Source organism: Camelus ferus, chromosome 8, assembly GCF_009834535.1.
Source record: "Camelus ferus isolate YT-003-E chromosome 8, BCGSAC_Cfer_1.0, whole genome shotgun sequence".
Lineage (NCBI taxonomy): Eukaryota > Metazoa > Chordata > Mammalia > Artiodactyla > Camelidae > Camelus > Camelus ferus.
In genome coordinates this window covers 55,013,729-55,034,685 of record NC_045703.1, presented here as the reverse complement: position 1 = coordinate 55,034,685, position 20,957 = coordinate 55,013,729, and the positions used below count along the sequence as shown (strand labels likewise).

The window sequence follows — 20,957 nt, the reverse complement described above, 5'->3', positions numbered from 1 at the left end:
ACTTAGAAAATCTAAGGTGTGAACTCCAAAGTGTGGGGCTACCTGCAGCTCAAGAGTCCAGAGAAAGGACCCCGCTTGCTTGGGTCTAAGGGCAGTGACTGGGTATCAGGGTGATGTTGGCTTCATAGAATGACCTCCGTCATCCTCTACAGTCTGTCAGTGTTTATATGGGATTGGTATTATTTCTTCTTCAAATGTTTTTCCCCCAGTTTTACTGAGATATAATTGATGTATAATGTTGTATTAGTTTAAGGTGTACAATATAATGATACATGTATATACTTACTACAAAATAATTAGCACAATAAGTTTAGTTAACATCCATCGCCTCATACAGTTACAATTTATTTTCTTGTGATAAGAACTTTTAAGATTTACTCGCTTAGCAACTTTCAAACAGACAATAGAGTATTCTTAACTATAGTTACCATGTTGTCCATTGTATCCCCAGAACTGATTAATCTTATAACTCGAAGTTTATAACGTTTGACTACTTCAACCCATTTCCCTCACCCTCTGCTCCTCACTTCTGGTAACACTCATTCTGTGAAAGACTTCTTCAAAGTGGGCTTTGTATTATTTCTTCTTTAAGTGTTTTATAGAATTTTCCAGTGAAGACTTCTGGACCTGGAGTTATCTCCATGAGAATTGAATTAGGAATTATATTTATTCAATTTGTATAAGGTATCCAAGTTTCCTATTTCTTCTTGAGTCCATTTTGGTAATTCTAGCTTTTCAAGGAATTTGTCTATTTTATCTGAATTTAAATTATTGGCATAAATTTGTTCACAATATTCTCTTACTACCTTTTTAATGTCTGTAGGATTTCTAATGTAGTAGAGAATTTCCCCTCTTTGATTCCTAATATTGGTAAATATTTGTCCTCTTTTTTTTCTTGATCAGTTTGGCAGAAGTTTATCAATTTTATCAATATTTTCAAAGAACCATTTTTTGGTTTTACTTTCTCTAGTGTTTGTTCATTTCTTGTTTCATTCATTTTTGTTCTTATCCTTATTATTTCCTTTTGTCTTTGACTTCAGGTTTGTCTTGATTTCTTCTTCTACTTCTTCAGGTAGAATATTAGAGCATTGATTTTAAAACCTTCTTTTCCTAAAATAAGTATCTATAGCTCTATATTTTCTTCTAAGCACTATTTTAGTCCCAGCACACAAATTTTGATATGTTGAATTTTCAATTTCACTTAGTTCATTTTAACCCCATTGGAGCTGAAGAATATACTTAATATGATTTCAATCCCTTAAAATATTTGAGACCTTTTATTGCTCAGCGTGGTCCGCCTTGTTGTCTGTCCTGTGTGCACCTGAAAAGAACCCGAGTTCTGCCGTTGTTATGCGGAGTCTCTAAATGTCAAGGAGGTTAAATTGGTTGAGGGGATTGTTTCAGTTTCTATTTCCTTACTGACACCTTGTGTAATTGTTCTGTCAGTTACTGAGAGTGTTGAAATATCCAATTACAGTTATGGATTTGCCTATTTCTCTTTCAAAACTATGAGTTTTTTTCTTATATATTTTGAAATTCTATTGTTAGTTGCATGCACATTTAGGATTATTATATCTTTTGACGAATTACTTCTTTTATCATTATAACATATTCTTCTTTATTCTTGGTGATATTCTTTGTTGTGAAGTTTATTGTTTCTGTTATTAGTGTAGCTATTCCAGCTTTGTTATGACTAGTGGTACGTGGCATGTATTTTTTTATTCCTTTTCTTTTTAACCTGTGGCTTTATTTTAAAAATGTGTTTCTTATGGGCAGAATATAGTTTGGTCTTGCCTTTTCACTCAGCCAGAAGAATCCTACATCTTACTGAAGTTTTTAGATTTCTGTAATTATTGAATGGTTGGGTTTAAATCTAAAATCTTATGATTTATTTTCTATTTGTCCCATGTGTTTTATGCTTCTTTTTTCTTGATTTCCATTAGACCATTTTTTGTTAACTTTTTTGACCAATAATTCATCTACAACAAACTGCTTTCTCTAAAAATGTACCATTTGATGAGTTTTGATGGTTGTATCCACATATAGAATCATCACTACGGTCAAGATACAGAATATTTCAATAATTGGGTGCTTTTAGTATTCCATCTTATTTCCACAATTGGTTTATTAACCATATCTCCTTTTTTAGCAATTGTCTTAAGATTTATAAATTACATCTTTAATTTATGACAGTCTATCTTCAAAAACATTATACCAATTTACAAAGTTTCCTCTTCTCTCTCTTTGGGCTATAAGTTTTCATGCATTTTACCCTTATATATGTTTTTAACTCCACAATATATTGTTTTATTTTTGCTTTAAACATTCATTATCTTTTAAAGAGATGGATGATTCACGTATTTACCCACAAATTTGCCATTTTTAACATTCTTCAGTCTGTGTGGAGACCCAAGTTCCCATTTGTTATCATTTGTCTTCTGCCTGGAGTGCAGGTGTGGTGTTGATGACAGATTCTCAACTTCTGTCTCAAAAAAACCTTTATTCTGCCTTAATTTTGGAAATACATTTCTCTGGGTATGTAACTCTAGGTTGACAGTCATTTTGTTTCAGCACTTTAAAGATGTCACTCCATTTCTTTGGGCTTATATAGTTTCTGAGAAGAGATCTATGGTTCTTATTTTTATTCCTTTCTATATAATGTGTCTTTTTTCTATCGACATTTTAAAGATTTTATCTTTGTGATTTGCTTTCAGTCATATGAGAATTACTTCTCTTGACGTGATTTTCTTTGTTTTTATCCTGCATGGGATCTGTTGAGCACAGATTTGTGGATTTACAGTTTCCAACAAATCTGAAAAATTTCTGCCATTATTCATTCAAATCTTATTTTTACCTCCCTCCCTTCCTCCACTCTCATTTTTTTTTAATAGGCTCCAATGTCATATATACCGTTCCACAGGTCCCTGAGACTGTGTTCATATTATTTCCAGTCTTTTTATTCTCTGTGCTTCAGGATGGATTTCTATTACAATGTAGACACTGTCACAGATCCTTTTCTCTCTGCAGTCTCTAATCTGTTAATCCCACTCAGTGTATTTCCCATATCTAAACATTTCATTGGCATTTTTTACATCTCCCCTTTGTCTCCCAGTCATGTTAATTTCCCTCTTCCTTCCTGACATATCAAGTATATTTATAATAGTTGCTTGTCAGTTAATTTCATCTCTTTATCAATTCTGAGCCTGTTTCTGTTGACTGACATTCCCCCTTGTTTTGGGTCAAGTTCTTGCATCTTGGCCTGTCTAGAAATTTTGATTGGATGTCAGGCATGATAAATTTTGTCTTGAATGCTGGATTTTGTTTGTTTGTTTGTTTTGTTTTCTTTTGTTCTTTAAAGAGTATTGTGCTTAATTCTATCAGGCAGTTAAGTTTCTGAAAATCAAATTAATAATTCTAAGCTTCTTTTAAAACTTTGAAAGAGTGAGACGTGAGTAACCTTCACTCAAGAACTGGGACTCATGCTTGACCCTTCATGCCTTTTCTGTTCAGTGAGGTCCCTTTACTCTGGCTAGTGGGAACATGAATCCTTTCTGGCCTTACATGAGCTTTTGGATTTATTCAGCTTATAGCTCCTCAGTGAATTTTCTTTTCCTCAAATTGTAGGGCTTCATCCTGATCATGTGCAGACTTATGTGCAGCCAAAGACCAGAAGGGATGCTCTGCAGATATCTGGAGTTCCTTCTCATCATGGTTCACTTGCTTCCAGAACTCCACTCCACAGATGCTAGTCACCTCAGTCTCCCTGAACTCTGGTCTCCTCAACTCAGTGGCTTCATTTGAGATTCTCCTCCCAGCGCTGTGATCTGGGAGTTGTTTCTAGACAGAAAGCCAAGGTGATTGTAGGGCACACATAGTTAATTTCCCTTTCTTCAAAGATGACAGACTTCAGCAGCTGTTAACCGATGTCTGAAAATTAGTGATTTTGTTATATTTTAACAATCTTTTCTAGTTTACAGCTATGGGGGAGATAATTCCAGACTCTATCACTTCTTCATGGAAGGAAGCAGAAATTCCCCAGACACAATATACTTTCTTTCAACTTTGCCTCAGTAGCCTGCTTTATAGTGCAGAATACATGCTGCAGATTCCAGATTCTCCCATAAGGGCAAACTATTTATTCTTGGACTTCCTCCCCTCATCCCTACTACCCTCAGATCTCAGAAACATTTATCCCAGGCTTTCGGCTGGACTCTTAGATTTAATAGAATGACCTCCTAAATTATAAATTAGTGCCGAGGATAGTCTCAAGTTGAACCAGTGTAAATGGAAAACTCACTTCTTAGAGGTGCATTGTTATTGGGGAATGTCTTTGGAAAAACATTCTGTAACATAGTAATTCCAAAATTAATGACAACCATCATACAAAATTTAATATATGGAAAGAATGGTAAAGTGGTGACAAAGGACGTTTGTGCTTCCCTGTAGCTGCCAGCTAGAGTTCATGGTTCTGGATAAAACTTGCCAAGTGTCTCACCTTTTTATTTCAAGGAACTTCCGTCTTGATGCCAGTCTCATATGGTGAGATTTTCCTAACAGAAGGCATCCAGCAGAACCAGTTTCTTAAACCCCATTCTTTTGGTCTTTATAAAATTAAGGACACAGAGGGGGCAAAAGTATTAGACCTCTGAAGGAAGGTTCATGAAGTATTAACAATGCATTTTCTTGCCTTCCCTTGCTGGAGAGCCTGGAGGCAGGAATCAGGGAAGTTTCTATTTGTCCCACCCACTTCTGTTGAAATCTGCTTGTCCCAAGTTCCCTCCACCCTCAGGAAGAACTATGGGCTTAGGGGAAGGGTTGTGGGCCACTGAGCTGACAGTGTTTGGTGCTGCTATTGTTGGAGTTGGAAGAGAGAGCACCCCAAGGCACCCTGGGTTCCCACCCTTGGCTGGGCAAGGATTGAAGAGTGTCTGCCCTGGAAGGTAGTGGGGGATGGATGGAAGCAGAGACTTTTGGGTGTATTGCTTTTTGCCTTGGTAATGGGGGAGAAGAGGACAGGAAAACTGCCCAAGGGTGGGCCCTCATGGAGCTCCCTAAAGATCTGACAATTTCATCCCCACTCCAAAGCCAGAGCCAACACTTGATTCCAGCCCTTCGGTGTTGGACTGAGAGGCAGGGAAGGGACTTGCCAGCTCTGATGTCATCTGCTGTGTAAGCAGAGGTCCTTCCCCCTCTTCCCCAGGCACAAGGAAGAGAGAAAGGGAGAGGGAATTTGACAGTTTGGATTTCAGAAAGCACAGGATTAACTACTAAACCTGAATGGGATGAAGGAAAAAATGTGTCTGGCCTAGGCAGGATGTAGGGTTGGGGGCCCAGGACATATAATGCTGCTTGAAAATGACTGAATTTCCATTCTTGCAGGTATCTATGTTGAGACTGTTCTATCAAACTTCTTGACATGCTTGTGCACGTACTGAAAATCAGAGATAGCATTAAAAAAGCTTTTGCATTGGGTTTGATTTTACACACTGGAAAAATTCCCTTGAGAGACGATTACTGCATGGATTGATTTAACTGAGGCTCTGAAAAAATGTATATTTTTCAGTAAAGCTTGGACGTAAGATGGCTACCTCACTCCCTGGCAAATCTCCCTGTAGCAAACATAGGCATTTGTTATTACTCCAAAATCCTCTGAATTATACTTGAAATAAGGGTCATCTGTCTCAAAAATTTTCATTGCTTAGTTGATGAGAAGGCAATGCATCCAAATGTCTTTGAATGTTTCCATGGGGACTTCTTCAACGATCTTCAGCACTTCCATTTCAATAAATCAGAGTCTGAATGACTTTGACGGGCTTGTCAGCACTAGGTAATTGGTTTGGCCTGGTAAAGGACAACAGTGTCGGTCACTCAAGTATTAGAAAGTGACAAATATGAGTTACGGATATTACCATGTGGCTGTTACTCTGTGTGTGTGTGTGTGTGTGTGTGTGTGTGTGTGTGTGTTTGTGTGTGTGTTTGGCGTAGTACAAGAGTAGCCCACATAAATACATAAAAATGCTTAATGATAGCATATGTATTTGTTTCTTATGGTAGCTATAAAAAATTATCACAAACTTAGTGGCTTAAAACTCAAATTTGTTTCCTAAACAGTCCTGGAAGTCAGAGATCCTAAAGTCAAGGTACCCATAGGGTAGTATTGAAGCTCTGGGGGACAGTCTGTTTCCTTGCCTTTTCAAGCCTCTAGGGGCTACAGTCTTTGCGATCCCGCAGTCTTTGGCTTGTGGCTCCTTTCTTGCTTCACTCCAGTGTCTACTCCCATGGTCGCATGTCTTTCTGCCACTGTGACCCTCCTGCCTCCCTCTTACAAGGACCGTTGTAATTGCACTGGGTACACTGGATAATGCACAGTAATGCCCATCTCAAAATCCTTACCTTAATTCTATGTCAAAGTCCCTTTGCCATGAAAGGTAACATATTTAAAGGCTCTGGTGATTAGAGGACTTGGACATCTTTGGGGGATGTTACTACCACATCATATTAACTAAAAAGGCGAAAAATAGTATGATCTCATGCACTTGTAAAATGTTCAACTCCAGCAGTTAATTTATAACCACGACTTTCTATCTGTTTATTGCCCTCATTTCCTCGATACATCTGTCTTCCAACTTTATTGAGACTGCCAATTTCTGGACTATTTTATTGGGTCCCAAGGTTGGTCCTCTGCCTTTCCTTCCTCTCAGTTCCTTCTACACCCCATGGCTCATCCTGCCAACCAGTCTTGCGGTACCCTTGGCTCACACCTGCTCGTTCTTCTGTGACGTCTACTCTTCTAGACTAAATCATCAGCTTCTTTACTATACCTGGCCTGTTGCAGTCTCTGGGAGGAAATCTTCAAATGGTCCTTGTTATCACCAAGGTAATTATAAACTTCAACCCCATTCTGTTTTCTCACTGTCTTCGGGCAATTTCTTTGAGGAGAAAATTACATCCATCAACGCCACCAAAAAGAAGTCCACGAACTTTGTCCTTTGTCCTGCAAGCTCACTTCCAAAGACTTTCGTCCTTTTCTCCTTTCCTGTGACAGTGGGAGAGGTGTCCTCCTAAGGATAACCTAGAACAGTCATGAACCAAGAAAATCCACATTTGACTCCTATTCCCTTCATAGCCTGTGTTCTATAAATCTACCTTCTGTTTTTGAAATGGTATTCTGTCATTGTTAGCGCTACTTTACCATCCACTAATGCCAATAACTTCTCGACTCCCCGGAATCGAGATTCTGTCCCTACAATTTCACCAAACTGGCTCCTGACCTACACACAGAGAAATCTAAAGTCAAGTTTGTCATCAAACCCATCCCAGCCTAATGTTCCTCCAGGTTTCTTATTTAAGGAAATAGTATTATCATTATCTTGAATGCATCTTAGATGGTATTCTCTCAATTACCCCCAGTATATCAGCTATTAGATTCAATTTATTAATATAGATTATATTCCATTTTCTCATGTGTATGGCATGTAATATTCAATTTCCTAATATTTATATTACACATAAATACATTATATATTATTATACATACAACATACATATTATATATATTATACACATACTTTTCCCATATCTCTATTATAAGATCAGATATTCATCTATGTTTTCTTACATTTTTATACCTTTTTAAAAATTTAATTATTTAATCTATCTGAAACTGTATGTGTGTACATTTTTTTTGCATGTGTTTTAAAGGAGGAATCTAGATTTTTTTTTTTTTACCAAATAGTTATTCATTTGTTGCAGCACCAATCATTTATTACACCCTTGCTGATTTGAAATGCTGTCTTTATTCTTTATTAAATTTATATATATACTAGGACCTATTTCTGGGTTTGCTTTCCATTTTGTTGTTCTTTCTCTGTTATTGAGCCATACTGCACTATTTTAATTATTGCATTTTTATAACATGCTCTAACAGCACAAGTATGTTTTACTTATGTGTCCTCTTGAAGATTTTTCAGTTGTTTTTACTTGTTTAATCTACTGTTAAATGAAAAAAAAAACTGGCAATTTTAGAATGGAGTTATATAAGATTTATCAATTATTTGGAAGAAGAAATGACTTCTAAGAATGTGGCCTTCTCTTCTGGAATTTAGTATACCTTTCCATTTTTATTTGTCTTTTTAAAAAGTTCCCTAGGAAGAAAAATATACATTATTTGGTCATGAAAAAATTGTATTGTAGTATTAGATTTATGTTACTAGTATTTTACCAACAATAATCAACATTTCGTGTTCTTTTGGTTTTATTTTGAGGGAATAGTAAGTCTGAAAAATAATTTGATAAGCTTTTCGTTGCTCTGCGTCTTTGGTACAGTTTCTTGTTAAACGTTTGCCTATTAATTTGTGTTAGTTAATTATTAATTTCCTTGCCCCAGAAGCGGAGCTAGAAGCAGATTCCCCGCCTCCACCCTCCCAGCACCCCAACCTGCACCCCCACCCCCTCCCCTGCCCCCGCCAAGAATGTGGATGGTGGACTGGTTTTTACGCTGGTGCACAGAGAAGAGAGGAAGGCACGAAAATCCTTCTGAGAACTGGCCGTGTTAAGCCTGAGGTTCGAAGCCAGAGGGAGAAACCGCTGGTAATTTTTTTCTCACCACTGGGTGATTACAGAATGAGTGCTAGTGTCATCGGGGTGGATTCTGTGAAGGGCCAGTGGATGCCTTGGCAGTACCTGGGCTGGGTGGGCGTGTCTTAGCGCATTCCCTGCCCCTGGAGAGAGCCCCGGGCCTCCTGCCAGAAGTGCGGCCAGAGTTCTGGTCCCGGGGTTCCCAAAGCAAAACGACACACCATGGGAACAGCAAACCCAACCCAAAATCTGATCCATAATCATACTGCAAACCTAGCAGTGATGTATAAATCCAAAGTGCTGTAGTGTAAGTTGAATCAGTTTTGTAGCTGAAGCCCCACAGGTGTCAACTTCTTCAGGTGTCATTTTGGTGGTAAAAGGAGGAAAGTGTTATTTGCTAGAGGAGCAGGGTATTAGTCAGAGGATCCCAGAGGATAGTCCCAAAAAGTCCTTAAGAATATTCCATTCCTTGAGGCTTCTTCATTCTGAGAGTCATCTGGAGAAATAATTTCCTTTTAAATGGTGGTTTTGCTCCTTTCTTGCCTTTTGTAAAAGTTTTTTACATTTAATTTTATTTTCTGTTAATAATATCAATTCTCTAGTTACATAAAACTTTTTCATTCCAAGTCAAGATATAACTTGTTTGATGCTACATCTAACATACACAACATCTCAGAAGAGTAACAGTAACACTGTCACGGACATCTTTATCTTACTTCTGACCTTAAAGGGGAATGCCTTTGGTATTTGAGATTACTATTCTCATGATATGAGATATTTTGATGTTACTAATGATATTACCAGAAATAAATGTTAAAATTTCTCAAATGCCTTAGAGCAACCATGGAGAGAATCGTGATTTTTTTTCTTCGTGTACTATTGAGACAATGTTTTTAAACAAAAATCCTAGTATTAAGCCATCCTTGAATTTTTAGAATAAAACCTTATTTAGTCTTGAAAAATGATTTCTGTCATATTGGGTTTATGTTGCTGATATTTTGGTTAAAGCTTGAAAAAACAATTTTTTTTTGACACATTGGCTTTGTTTTGTGGGTTACATTAACTTTGAAAAATAATTTGGGAAGTGTTTCATCATTTTGTAATCTTAGAAAACTTTAATAAACATGAGAATTGTTACTTGAAAGTTTTCAAGGCCTTGCTCATAAAATACTCTGGACCCAACTCCTTTTATGCAGATAGTTAATTGAACATATTTAAAAAATGTCTTCCATGAATATCAGTCTATTACAGCTTTCTAATTCTTAAAATTGAATTTATTTTTCTTAAAAATTGCACATTTCATTGTCTAAGGATTTGTTGCCATAGAGCTATAAAACACATTTTTATACTTAAAAACTTGCTCACATTTGTACTTATATTGCCAAGCACTTTGTGTTTCTTTCAGTTAACATACCAGTAGTTTGAATATTTTAATGCTGTTTAAATAGATGAGATACTGTATTTATTAATCAATTGATCAATTCATTGTTTTTTATGGTTGCCTTCTTTAATTTCTGCTTTTATTTTTATTAGCTCTTTCTTTATATTTCTCTAAGATTTATTTTTATGTGTTTTCGACTACATATTTGGTATTAATATTATGTTAAAATAATTATGGTCAAAGACTTTGTAAGTTAGCTTTTTTCCCAACAAAATTATTCTTTTAGATTTTTCAAAAAGATAAATATTTAAAAAAAAATCGCTAGAATCAGGCATAGGAAGCCCATTTTCAACAAGTAATAGAAACAATACAAGAAAGGAGACATGAGTGTTTTTAGAGTTTTGAGATGCACCATGCAGACATCAGGTTAGGGGTTACTTTGTCTTTATTAAAGTTACAGTTTGCATCTAAGAAAAGTTTCACAAGATTAAATCACAAGATCCAAATACACTTAGGGTTTTGACTAAATCAATGTAATTATTAGTGATATTGCCTGTTTGAGGCAACTGTGACATTATTGCAATAGGGAACATCCATTCGTTTCCTCCTGACTTATTCTGTGGCCCTGGTTCATTATACCAGCCACCTGTAGGACTAAATAAATACACGAATGCCTTCTTTATATCTGCCCCTTTGATTTTCACATATTTCTCAACAAGAAACACAATAGGATTTTATTTTTCCTTGATTAAATGGAATTATTATTGCACAAAGTAAAATCCAATGATTAATTTTTAGCTTTAAAAATTGGAAGAGCCAAAAAAAAAAAAGATGTTGTTATCAATAATGAATTTGGAAAGAATTCTTTAAAACACAATTGAGGGCAAGTTAAATTTTGGAAACATCTGTATTCTATTCTTATATATATTTCTCTGTAAAGGCGCCCCCCTCCCCCAGGGCAGGGAGGTGGAGGTGATTTACTCGGCTTCGCACCAATGCCCAGGGGGTATCGAGTCTTCAATGGTGGCTCCATCCTGCTCTTCTGTTTTGGTTTAGATCTCATTCCAACTTAGGCTTCTCTTTCTCTTCTTCCATACCTAGAAATACAGGCAAAGTACTTTATTTGAACATCAGGTTAAACTAGGAACCAAAGCGTCTTTAAAACCTCCAGAAACTTCCTCAGTGACCTCTCTCCCCACCCCTCCCCCCAAATCAGGACAGAACGTCTCTGAGACACACCCAGCTCTCATGGCCTCTGGAGGCCAGGGAAGCAAGTTAATTCTTGATTCATTTAGTTTGCACAGAAATCCCAACCGGACTGCTTTGTAACCAGCTTCCAGCAATAGGAGGTGTGGAGTTGGCTGAGTTTCAAAGAGGCCTCATTTATTTTTATTTTACTCCTGTCCCCTCCCAAGGCAAGGACTCTGGATTTTCAAAAGTCAAATCTTTGTTTTGTTTTTAAGGCTCATAGAGAGCTTATTAGCCACAAGAGCTATTTACTTCCATGCCCACAGTGTACTTAAACTCAAGTTCTCCCTCTATTCAACCCAAGCCCAGTAGTGCTATGCTTTCCTTCCTGAGAGACTCAGGTACCAGACTGGTAAGACCTTTCTGCCCGTTGTCTGCAGTGAATACTTTGTGGTATTTCATTTTCCTGGAGATGAAAATGTTTAAGTCATTCTTATAAATTAAAGTTAAATCTGGCAGACGCTCCCCACTTCTTTTTTCTTTCGTTTCTACTAAAACATTTTTCTAACACCAAGTTCTCGGAGCCTTTCTGCTTGAACAAAAGAACCCCAAATATTGCATTGCAGGTTTTGTTCGTATCCTCTTGTAAGCTGCAAGCTTTCAGAGGGCAGAGCCCTCAACTATTCTGTTCCTGGTTATATCCCCAGCACCCAGCACAGTGTCTGTCTCATAGCAGGAGCTCAATTAATCTTTATGGAATAAGCTAATAAACAATGAATACAGAGGAAACTAAACTAGTGGGGAAGCAGTAGAACCAAACATGGTACGTAATTCTGATGGGCTTGCAAGAGAAGAGACACCCCGACTCCTTCCCCTAGCTCCCCACCCCCAGCATTATGTGTTTGGTGCGGTCAGGGTGGTGGCAGAGGAATGTGGGTAAAATGCTCAGAACAGGTGTCCTTAGACAGTCTTTTACGTTCGGTTTTCATGACTAAGGAACTGGCAGAGATCAGTTACACTTTTTCCAAAGTACTTCTCAGAAATCATATTAAGGAAAACTTCAAGTTGGAGAGTAAGGACATCTGAAGGGAGGAGGACCAGGGTTGGGGGGGAGAAGGCAGGAGATGGCTTAGCTGTTGGGTAACCAAGGCAAAGGCAGAAAAACACAACACAGATTCCGTTCAAACAGCACACATGACTTGGGTCCCAACTCTGTCCCGTGTTCCCTCTCCTGTGGAGAAGTTAATAACCGCTTGCTTTTCTTTTTGAAGTCTCTTTCGCCCTAAGTGTTCTTCTGCAGATGGGTTGAGTTGGCAGCCATAGTGGAATCTTCAAAAGCGGGGGTGGAGAACAGGGGGCGTTCTCTGACCCAGACAGGGAGAGTGGCTCCCCACCTACTTGAGCTTGGCAGCTTTGAGGTGCAGGGAAAAAATTAGACAGCTGTAAATATTTGGAAGAACCAGAGGTATAATTTCCACACAACTAGCAGAAGGAAACCTGTTGCAAAGCTGAGGCAGGATGTTCTGTCAGGACCGTGGAGGAAGGGTCAGTCACATGTGGTTCCCCCAGGCTGGGAGAGGGCCTCAGCCAGGGGGCCGCGCTGGACCCCCTTGGGCCTGGGTGGGGTATGAGTTGGGTGGGGCACTGGGGGCGGGGGGAGGAAGGTGGAGGTTTCTGTCATCTGGGCCTGGCTCCCCTCTCCTTTCTCTCTTTTGCCTGCTCTCTCCACCCTCACCCCAAAGCTTTCACTTTTGGACACTTTCATTTCTGGTTGTATAAAGTTTGACCTTAATATGACTGGTCACCCTAGCCAGACACACTGGAGTTGGAATACATTTTTAGCTTAAGCACAGAATATTTTAGCTATTGTAGGCTGAATTGTCTCCCTCAAATTCATGTGTTGAAGTCCTAACACCCAGGACCTCAGAATGTGAGAGAAGGCCACGCGTGTGTCTGGACAACCGTTTGCTAAAGGCATGTGACTCACAGATCCAATTAACCATCTCAGCAGAAGCTGGGAAAGATCTGTCTGATGATTTGGACTCCCATGAATTGCATGGGAGAATTTTGTACCAGCAGAAGCACTGCAAGGCTGGACTGAAAGGGACAGAGACAGGACGAAATGAAGGAAGAATGACCCAGAAGGTGGTTCAGAGGCTGGCTCCTGCTTGGCTCCAGAGGGCTGCCCCCAGCACCCAGAGGGCGGGGCCGCACCCCCTCCCAGTGAGGCCTGAGGATACAGCATTTAGCCAAAGAGGATTATTCCCAAGCCTTAAACAAATGGAATTTGCCCTGCTAGCTTTAAAACTTGGTTGAGAACTGGGACCCCCTTCTTCCTTGATTCTCCTTTTTGGAAACGGGATATATATTCTATGCCTGTTCCACCATTGTTTTGGAAGTAGATCATTTCTGTCTGGTTTCACAGGTTCACAACTGGAGAGCAATTTTGCTTCAGGATGAATCGTACCCTGAGTCTTACCTATACCTGACTTAGATGATAGTTAAGATGAGATTTTGGACTTAAGGGTTGATGGTTGAAATACTTCGGGGGATGTTGGGAATGTATTTCGTATGAATGAAAGACATGAATTGGGGGATGGGGTGGGCAAAAGGCAGAATGTCATGGGCTGAACCGTGTCTCCCAAACCTAACCATTAGGACCTCAGAATGTGATTGTATTTGGAGATATGGTCTTTACCAAATTAAAATGAAGTCATCAGGGTGGGCCCTAACTGAACATGGCCAACATCTTTGTATTAAAAGGGGACATTTGGAAACAGCCTCACACATAGAGGAGAAGGCCATGTGAATGTGAAGTCAGCCATATACAAGCCAAGGAGAGGCCCTGGAGCAGATCCCTGCCTCACAGTCTTCAGAAGGAACCAATCCTGCCAATACCTTGATTTTGGACTTCGGGCCTCTGGAACTGTGGGACATTACATTCCTATCATTTAAGCTGCCTAGTTTGTGGTCCTCTGTGGTACCTGCCCTAGAAAACCAACAGAACATCCACAAAGTCACCTTGAGTTACTTTCTTTTAAGAGGAGCAAACGCTTCCTTGTTAATTTAGCCTACTTTAAGGAATTTTGTTCATGGGTTCTTATCAGGTCAGTTGATTTTGTTACTTTACAAGGTGGATCCAGATTCTGAGTGAAGTTTCTGAGCTCTCGTGTGTCTGGGTTTCTGATGGTGACATTCTGATGGTTCACTGGAAATAACACTGGACTGAACATCAGTCAGAAGGTGTGGGCTCTGCAGCCATCTACTTTGTTGGGTCACTTAAGATTTCTGGGCCTCACCTGGCTCTTAGTTAAAAAAAAAAAAAGACTGGCTTAGATGATTTCTAATTTAATTTTTGATTTTAATAGTGTGATTTTTATCTTGATGTTGAAGCCAACGTGACCAAGTGGAGGAAGCTGAGCCATTAGAAAGCCATGGTGGACACAAGGAGGGGACTCAAGGGTGGTACTCCTGCTCCTTGGGGAGTTTGTTGGGGATGTAGTAAATGTAGTCAGGATTTTAACACTGCACTTGATTGTATTCAGTTCATTCTAACACACACACACACACACGCGCGCGTGCACACACACACCCTGCTTTTAATCAAGAGTTTCAAACGCAACTACCTACAGAACCAGGCGGCTACCATGAGGGACAAAGTGGCCAGCTGAGAACTAGGGAAAATTAAAGTACCACCTAAAAGGGGGCAGCTGATACTCCTAATCCGTCGTTGCCAGAAGAGAACAGTGGGCTTGGTATTGCCAGATCTTAAAATACTTGATTATATGAGAAATCTGGCCTTTATGTGAAATCTCTCAATTTTAAAATATTGGTTCAAAACCAAAAAACCCTGCGTAGGCCTAATAAAACTTTCTTGGCAGGTAAAATTTGAAGGAAGCCATCAGTTTGCAATGCCTCTCACAAACAAAAAAGATGCCACCTTGATACAAAATATCTGTCTCTGGGTAGAATTAACTAGATGGTGGTGGTACCATGTCGATAACGTTAATCTCTACATCTGAAATGAGTTACAAAATGTTAGTCAACCTTAACCCATGTTACTTGAGAGAATGGCAAGAATTAATTGGACAGGTCATTAAAAAAAACTTAGCTTCACTATTCATTTTTAACTTCTATCTCAAAGCTGCTAAAAAGCAGGATTCGACTGATGTTGATTGGATTTTTTTTCTCTCCTGGTTTTCAGGTCATCTTCTCTTAGAAGTAGCAGAACAATGGCCAAATGAAAGTTGGAATCGAGCTAACTGAGGGAGAACAGGCAGTCACAAGTACTTCCTGAATGGCATGTATTGGACACATTCGCATACATTTAAATATGGCCTTCCTCCCAAGAAACTAAGAAAAGTCTACATTTTGTTTTCAAAATATTTTTGTAAGTTAACTACATGCTTTTATAAGTTAATGAATAGAGGAAGATTATGATTCCCCATGAACAGAGAGGAAAATTGTTAAAAGGTTAATTTCTGGTCCCCCACACTGAATAAAAATATTTAACACTTTTTTTTAATAGACCACTATTTAAAATCAAGCCAGCTACTAAGAAAGGAAACTCTCAGATTCCTCTGGGCCATTTAACATTGGCTAGCACCTCGACGCATATGATCTTAGAAGATCCACACACACAGAAAAAGTCCAATTCAGTAACATGCGATGACTGTTTTATTTGTCTAATTAGATCAACTTCCTGGCAGTTTCTGGCACAGAGTAGGGTGCTCAGTGTTTGTGGAACAGAGACCGTTTACTGGTGACGTCTACAGTGTTGTGATTGTATTGGAGGAGATGCCAAGAGCTCTCTAAAATCCTCACGCCATCTTGCCTTTGGATGTTTTCAGGCAGGACTCAAACCACTACATATCTGGGCTGTTGCTTTTTCCACCTTCCCATTTTTATGTTATCTTACATACACTTTGGACAGGTTTTGCACAGCCTGGGTAAGATTACGTGCCTTGCCAAGATGGAGGCTCTGCCGTAAATAGAAACAAAAGAGAAATCAACTCATAGGTTAAGAGAGATTTTGCAGCAATGAAGTACTACCCTTTACTGCCGGTACCTCTTTGCCACCTTCAGCTTTTGAATATGACAGTCACTGGTGAGTCACAGTTGCCAGAGGCATTCTGTGCTGCTTGGAGTTCTAGCAGAATGGGGGCAAGACCTCTTGGGCAGCACCCACGCAAAGGATGACGCAAAAAGTGGGTGATTTCTAATGAGAATGGTTACACTTAATAATTTATCTATTTAATCAGGGGTCCCTTTAGTTAAGGCAGTATTTTGTTAATTAAAGTGAAACTTTCTAAATTTTTTTTCTTGTTACAACATTTCTCCCTATAAAATTTTACAGACACAATTCTTTTCTCTTAGATTTGGATGTTTTACTAGCTAATATGACAAAGTGAGTAATAAACCTCTCAGGTAACCGCCAGCAGCCCTTAAATTAATATTGTAGTTATAAAAGTGAAACTCTTCATAAGGGAGCCTGTGCTCCAGTGGAATTTTCCTTCAGTCCCCGCACACACTCTTGTAGACAGCAGTTCTCTTGTTTTATGCTCCCCCAAACAATACTTACTTCTCTGTGTGTCCCAGATATAGCTGTTCAGAACTTCTCCTAGCAGGTACAAAAAGTTCATTAAGATGGTTGTAGACCCAAAGAAGATGATTCTGGCTCCTGGGCCAATGTGTTCCAGGAAAGGGTACACCCACATCCCAGTTACATGATGCACCCAACACACCCTATAATGGAATTGGAAAGAAGACAAAGAAGAGTTACTCCCATGTCAGATTTCAAAGCTGCTGATAATTGCAAATACGGAACCCCTACTCCAAGCATTCTTCAGCAATGCCAGTAACAGTTTGTCTCTGATACTCAGGAGCTACCAGATACTTTGTTGTAGTTGTTGTTTGTTTGTTTTCTTTTACTTTTTATTCTAAAATAACTTTAGACTCACAGGAGAGTTGCAAATATGGTAGCAAGAGTCCCAGTGTGCCCTATACTCAGCTTCCCTGCGTGTTAACATCTTGTACAATCGTGGTACAATCGCTAAAACAAAGCAGTTAACATTGGTACAGTGCTACTAACTAAACTGCAGATTTGATTCGGAATTCCCCCATCTTCTCCTTACTGTCTGTCCTTTATCTGGTCCAGGATCCCGTCTTGTATTTAGCGGTCATGGCTCTTTAGTCTCCTCCAGTCTGGCAGGTCCTCATTGTCTCCTTATCTCTCCAGACACTTGAAGGGTCTGGTTGGGTATTTGAAACTCTTGTTTTTCTAAATACTGTTATGCAGTCTTCTTAATCTCTTCTTCACGTAGTGACACAATTCAGCATTAGGCAACCACACTATCATAAAACCCAGGTGAGAATGTTCCAGGAACCTTGCCTTACTGCCTTCCAACTAGGTACCACTCTGTCTCCCACATGCTAACAGAACCATCCAGTAACCTCGCTGACACCCGGCTTCCTACAACCTGATCTTTGGATCACTTTTTGTTTCCTTATCTTCCCCCCCTGTTTTACATAACCTTTGCTTGTAATTATTCTATTTGTGTTCTGGAAGTAGTTCAGACTCAGTGGGAATACATCATTCATCTCCACTGTTTTCCAAAGTTTAGTTAGAATATTTGTTTCATTGGTTTGGTCCTGATACAACTACTGAGAGCTAGTTTCCAAAACATTCTTGGGTTCATTACTTTATCAACTGTTGTCAATTTTGAAGACTAAGTAAATGACAAATAACTATTGCATGGGGAAATAAAAACTACTTTAAACACTTACATGTTTTGGGGTCATTTTCTTTCTCATCCACGGCTTCACCCCTCTTTGAGCAGTTTATCTAGGTGTATATTACCTACACGTAGACCTTGTCTGAGGCAAGAGACCTGCCTTTACGTTGGAGCTTGCAGTCTTGATGACGGTGGGATCACTCCCCTCTCGAGGAAGTAAAAATTGGTTCAGGGAGGGTGGCGAAGAAGTCTTCCTCTTTTTACGTATAAAGTAGAGACACATATGTACACAGAACTTAAACAGATACACAGTTCATCTGTGGTATTAAAGGGTCTTAGGCCTATTCCTAGGTGTGTATCTAAAAGCATGGAAAGCAGGGGCACAGATGTTTGTTCATAGCAGCGTGACTCCCAATGGCCAAATGGTAGAAATATCCCAAACGTCCATCAGCAGATGAATGAATGATCAGAATGTTGCATACACATTCCATGAAATATTATTCAGTAACAAGGGGAATGAGATTTTGACATATGCTACAACATGGATGAACCTTGAAAACATAATGCTAAGTGAAATAAGCCAGACACGGAAGGACAAACATCACATGATTCCATTTGTATGAGATACTAGAAAAGGCAAATTTATGGAGACAGAAAGTATAATAGAGGTTACCAGGGGCTGGGAGGCATGGGGAATAGGGAATGATTATATATCAGGTACAGAATTTAAGTTGGGGAAATTGAAAATATTTTGAGCATAGATAGTGGTGATGGTTATATAACATATCTTGAATGTATTCAATGACACTGAGTTATAGTTACAAATGGTTAAAATGATAATATTGTGTTATGTATATTTTACCACAACAAAAACATTTTATGGGGTGGATTTGGGAAAAAAAAAACTAGTAAGATTCCTTGATGGGAGGAATCAGTAATGAAAGAAAGGTTGAGAATCACTGCCTTAGAGGGAAGAGATGCTCATTAGACCCACCCAGGTCAGCCTGAATAACTGTCCAGACTGAAAGATTTTTAGCAAAAGAGGAAGCCAAGCTAGTCAATATATATATTTTTTAAAAGCAGAAGCATTTGTGAGGATCAGCAGAAATTAAATTGTTTGAACTACCCTATGGGGTTCTCATGCATCATATTTTGTTTGTCCATAAATTAGAGGCAGTTTTATTTTCCTAATTGTCTCTTAACTAGTGTAAGGAGGTGTTGTGTGCCCATCAAGTGGCTTATTAATTTCTATCAAGACGATACACAATATCCCCCAAAATGTAACACCATAGGGCTATAATTGATTTTTGCAAATTAACATATAAAGTTATAATCTGACTCACTGAAAACTGTTTCCTCAATTAGGTAAATTTGGAGCAATTCATATTATGAATGCTAGCTTTATTTTTTATACTTGTTCCTGGTATCCTCCTTGCTTCTGGTGGAACAAAATTTTCATTTGCAGCTTTTGGTAATGTCTCCAATGCCAGGCCTCTACTCCTCAGACGTTGTTTGCAATGTACTTTTGGTCTGGCTGGATCCATCCTAATATACTGAATGAGTATAACAACCATAACCACATCCCATCTATCTGTACAGGGCTCCTAAATTCCTGTCTCCAGCCTTGGCCTCGCCTGATCTCAGTTGCCCACTGCACATCTTCCCCTGGAGGATGCATCTCCAAGCTAACATTTCCATGATGTCCTCATCATCCCTGCATCTTAATTCCTTAATTCCTTAATCCGTCCCCTCCTTCTGTCATCCAATAGCAAACATAGGTCTCCCATATCCTTCACTTCTCAAATCAATGAATACTATGTTACTCCAGCAGTGGCTTGGGACAGAAAAAAGTGGGGTCATTCTTGACTTCTCTTTTTCTCAAAATCTATATCCAGTCCATCCTTGGATCCTATTGGCTCTACTTTCTAAATATACCCCAAATATCTACTTCTCACCATTGCCACCAGTGCCCTCTGGGCTCAAGCCATCAACACCTTTCACTGGCACCATTGCAATCACTTCCTAAGTCTGCTTTTTCCTTGGCTGCAGTTTATCCTAGAGCCCATTCTCATCGGAGCATCCGGGTTGATCTGGATTTAAGTCAGGTCTTGCCACCACTTGGCTCAAAGCTCTTGCCTTCTCTCTCACTTAGAGTAAAAGCAAGAGTCCTTGGATGGTTCTTCAAGGCCCTGCCTAAGCTTGCTGGACACTTTCCCGACTTGCCTCCTACTAATCTCCCCCTCGCTCACTCCACTCTGGCCACACCGACTCTGTGCTATTTCTCGAGCACACAAAGTGCTCTGTGTTTGTTCCCATGCCTGGAACATTCCTTCCTACTCCTGTCTTCCCCACAGTTTCCCCACGGCTCCCTTGTGTCTTTTGGGTTTTCACTCAGATGTTACCTTCTCTGTGAAAGCTTCTCAGGCTACTGCATCTAAAAATTGTAACCCTTGTCCTGAAACTCTCCATTCTCTACCCCTTTATTTTACTCCCAGCCATTTAATATGTTATATTTATTTTTACTTGTCTGCTTATTGTCCGTCCAGTGAGCACAGGCATTTTTGTCTGTGACGTTCATTGCTAGAATCTGTGGCCCTTGGAGCAGTGTGTGGCACGTAGGATACACTCAACAATTCCTTGTTGAATGACTAACTGAATAAAGGAACATCAAAAACAACAACATCTGTTTATTGAGCCTTCACTATATGACAGCTACTTTGCCAGTATCTTAAAAAAAAACTCTATGCCCCTTGTAGGCAATACCTTTTCTGTAGAGAACCAGATAGTAAATGCTCTCAGTTTTGCAAGCCATACTATCTCTGTCACAACTTTCAGCTCTGCAATTGCAGTGCAAAAGGAGCTGGAGACTCTATGTAAACAGATGAGTGTGGTTGTGTTCCAATAAAACTTTATTTATAGACACTGAAATTTGAATTTCATATAACTTTCACATGTCATAAAATAATCATCTTCTTTTGACTTTTTTCTGGTCATCAAAAAATGTAAAAGCCACTCTTAGCTTGTGGGCCATAAAAGAAATGAAAAAAATGAGACACAGGTGGTGGAGGGGCTAGATT

The 20,957-nt window shown here is 39.2% G+C and overlaps 1 protein-coding gene across 2 annotated transcripts in view; it reads right to left on the bottom strand.

Annotated features, from left to right (window-relative positions):
• Positions 1 to 10,385: 10,385 nt before the first annotated feature.
• Positions 10,386 to 20,957, bottom strand: part of AIG1 (androgen induced 1) — a 220,254-nt gene continuing 209,682 nt past the window's right edge. For both annotated transcript variants that reach the window (XM_032485056.1, XM_032485052.1), the window contains 2 exons: positions 16,728 to 16,891; positions 10,386 to 11,055 (listed from right to left, as the gene is read on the bottom strand). In XM_032485056.1, coding sequence (XP_032340947.1) covers positions 11,018 to 11,055; positions 16,728 to 16,891 — 202 coding nt within the window. In that variant the 3' untranslated portion in view covers positions 10,386 to 11,017. The remainder of the gene's footprint in view (positions 11,056 to 16,727; positions 16,892 to 20,957) is intronic.